This window comes from Thermobia domestica, chromosome 13 (genome assembly GCF_964235325.1).
Source record: "Thermobia domestica chromosome 13, izTheDome1.hap1.1, whole genome shotgun sequence".
In the NCBI taxonomy this organism is placed as follows: domain Eukaryota; kingdom Metazoa; phylum Arthropoda; class Insecta; order Zygentoma; family Lepismatidae; genus Thermobia; species Thermobia domestica.
In genome coordinates, this window is record NC_137466.1 from 60,663,360 (window position 1) to 60,666,416 (window position 3,057).

Below are 3,057 nucleotides of genomic sequence, written 5' to 3' on the forward strand. Positions count from 1 at the left end.
GCACAAAATCGATAGAAATGGATTTGTTTTCTCTCGACATCCTTAATATGAAAATCAAAAAGTCAAAACTCACCTCACTGTATGTAGTCTTCTACGAATCCCACAACTGTAGTTATCCACCAGTATAACAGAAGTCCAAGTTTTTCACGTAAATCCCAGAATTATTTAAGATTTGTGTTAATTTATCACTTAACTTAGTATCTCACTTCAGTGTTTAAAATAATATAGCATTCAGTTTTTAGTTATTTAATATGCTATTCACATATTTACAGGGGGGTCCCACTCACAAAAAAGCACTGGAAATTTTTATGCATGTTTAGCAGATTTCGCTAAATCGATTAACTGATCAGAAATAGCAAAATCTGTGGCTGAAGAATGTTTCAACTTTTCCTTTGTCAGTAGGAGCCCATTCATTAACGGAGTTTGCAATTGATTTCTCAATTTGTTCTTATTCATTGACACCGCCGAAAATATCCTTTCAGTTGCAGCTGATGAATGGGGGAGGCACAATACAGCTTTAATTAATGTTCCTAAATAAGGGAACATTGGTTCTCCTATGGCATTTTTCATGTCAAAAACTTTATTCCAAAAACACATGAATTCCTGGTCAGCTTTCAGTGCTTGTACATTCTTCAATAGTTGCCATTCTCGATCAAGATCTTCATAATTATTTTCTTCAACAACACAAGGAAAGTTAACAGCGAGTGGCATGATACTGTAAACTGAGTCTGATTTGCATACTTCCGGATTCAACAGCGCCAAACCTTTTAATACGGGATCTTGGAAATTTATGCGCTTGAAAACTTGACAACAAAATTCAACATAAAAGGATAAACATTTCACCTTAAACTGTCTTATTTCTCTTTCTGACACTCCACTTCCATTTAAACTAATTAGAAGGGCTTCAACTCTTGCACCTAGGTATACATTTTCTACATCTAAATAGTGTTCGTTGTTAGCAGGATTTATGTTTTCAATTGGGGTACTTGTAATGTAATGTGCTTTCATAAAATATTTCATGATCATTTTCATTTTATCTCCTACTGATGCAGTTAGAATATGGAGACGATAGTCAGTGCCTTGATAATCTAAATTTAGATTAACTACTGTTGGTAGAATGAATGCTAAAAACAAAAAATACGCCTTAATTAAGGGATTTTGTAGTGCTGTTAAAATTGATTTAGCTTGTTCAATACAATCTTCTACTGCACTCAAACTGAAATATGAAACTAAAGCACTCCATAGTTCTACTATTCTTTTCACAACATCATGCATTGAAAGCCAACGAGTTTTACCCAACCTAAGCAAATTGTGTGGTTTTAAGTTTAAGAGTTCTTGAATTTGTTTAAATTCTACTAATCTTTTCGGTTTCTTCTGTATAAAATTGTAAATATCGGCGCATAGTTCTTCTAATGAATTCGGCAGTTTCTTACATGCCTCAGCTGCACATAAGTTAAAGCTGTGACATATGCATCTAGCGACATATAAATGTTCATTCACTGATTTAAGACGAGCTTGAATGCCAGAATGTTGCCCCATCATAACTGAAGCATTATCAGCAGCAAAGCCTAATAAGTTAGTAAGAGGCACTTTCAGCTTGCATAACAAGCTTGTAAGAGCTTCAAACAAAGCTGAACTTGTTCCGTCACTAACATCAATGATGCTTAAAAACGAATCTTCTACTGATTTTGTAGAATCATCGTAGTAACGAACGACAACTGCCAGTGATTTATTTGCTGTTATGTCAGTTGACTCGTCAATTATTAAAGAAAAATAAGTATTTCGAAGTTTTTCTGAGATTTTGTTTAGTGAGTCTGTGGCCAAAACATTTTTTATGAGATAATTGCACTTCGTGCGTCCACACTGTATTTTCTTCACAATTTCACTATCTGGGGCAATTACCTTCAATAGACTTGGAAGTGTATCCATAAGCCTTAAAGGCAGATTATGTTCTGCAACATATGCACACAATCTTAATTCTGCCTCCTTTATTTGCTTTTCAGAATGATCCTTAGTACTTGATTTAAATAATGATATTATAGCTGGTGTGCTTGTTTTACATTCAACGTTCTGCTTGTGTTTCGGGGTGCTTGCATGACGGATCATTAGGCTCTTACTACCATTAATGCTTATTTCGCAAAATTTACAATAAGCAGTGAATCCTTTATTTCTACCTGAACTAATCCAGGACTTAAGAATGGGATCCTCCAACCATTCTTCTTTAAATTTCTGCTTATATGACTTTTTCGGTCTTTTAAAAGAACATTGCAACCCTGAATCTGAATCATAACTTGCATCACTTTGTCGTTTTTCTGGCTTACCTGTATCAGAAGTGCCTTGCTGTGAGTGGGAAGGGCTGGGATCTTCACTTTCAATGGCTCTTTTATGGACTGGATGAACTGATACACTACAGTTTTTACGTTGTGATTTAGGATCAAATTTAAATTTAGAAAGTTTTTCTTGCCACTTGTTCATGTTTATAATATAAACTTAATATTTTCTATGAAGAACTGAACAAAATAAAATCAAATATCTTCAAAACCACGATGGGGATGCATACACACAAACACGTACTTGTCTCCACATATGACACAACCACTAATTATTCTTTCTTTACGAAGTTTGCTGTTCGTTTCGCACAGAAACATACACACACTCACACACACACACAAAGTAACTTTTCGAAAGTGACCGTAAAAATTGTATAAAATATACGGTACATTCACGAAAGAAGAATGTTTTTGATATTCCAATTACAAACAACTGAAAGCATCGACAGATTTTTCTTGCCACAGCATTACGCAGAGTCAATCACACAAGTGAAGAATGGCTCGACTAAAACAAGAGAACCCTGTGTCCCTCTGTAACTCCACACTATGACAAAAATAAAGTTTTATGGTTTTCACTCGACCCTGCGAATTTTGTAAGGTTGAAAAGTCTTATAGCCGACAAGTGGTTTCTTTTGGAGGATAAAAACACGTTTTCTTGTAGTTTTTCCCTCTCTTCTGCGACTGTTCCTTATGTTTGTTTTAAAGTTGATAAAAATAAAAATAAAAA

At 34.6% G+C, this 3,057-nt stretch overlaps 1 protein-coding gene across 1 annotated transcript; it reads right to left on the reverse strand.

The window, feature by feature from the left end:
- Window positions 1–306: 306 nt before the first annotated feature.
- LOC145667616 (zinc finger protein 862-like) lies at window positions 307–2,475 on the reverse strand. The gene has a single exon (XM_081735079.1). The coding sequence runs from the start codon at window positions 2,473–2,475 to the stop codon at window positions 307–309; it is 2,169 nt and encodes a 722-aa protein (XP_081591205.1).
- Between the last annotated feature and the right edge of the window lie 582 nt (window positions 2,476–3,057).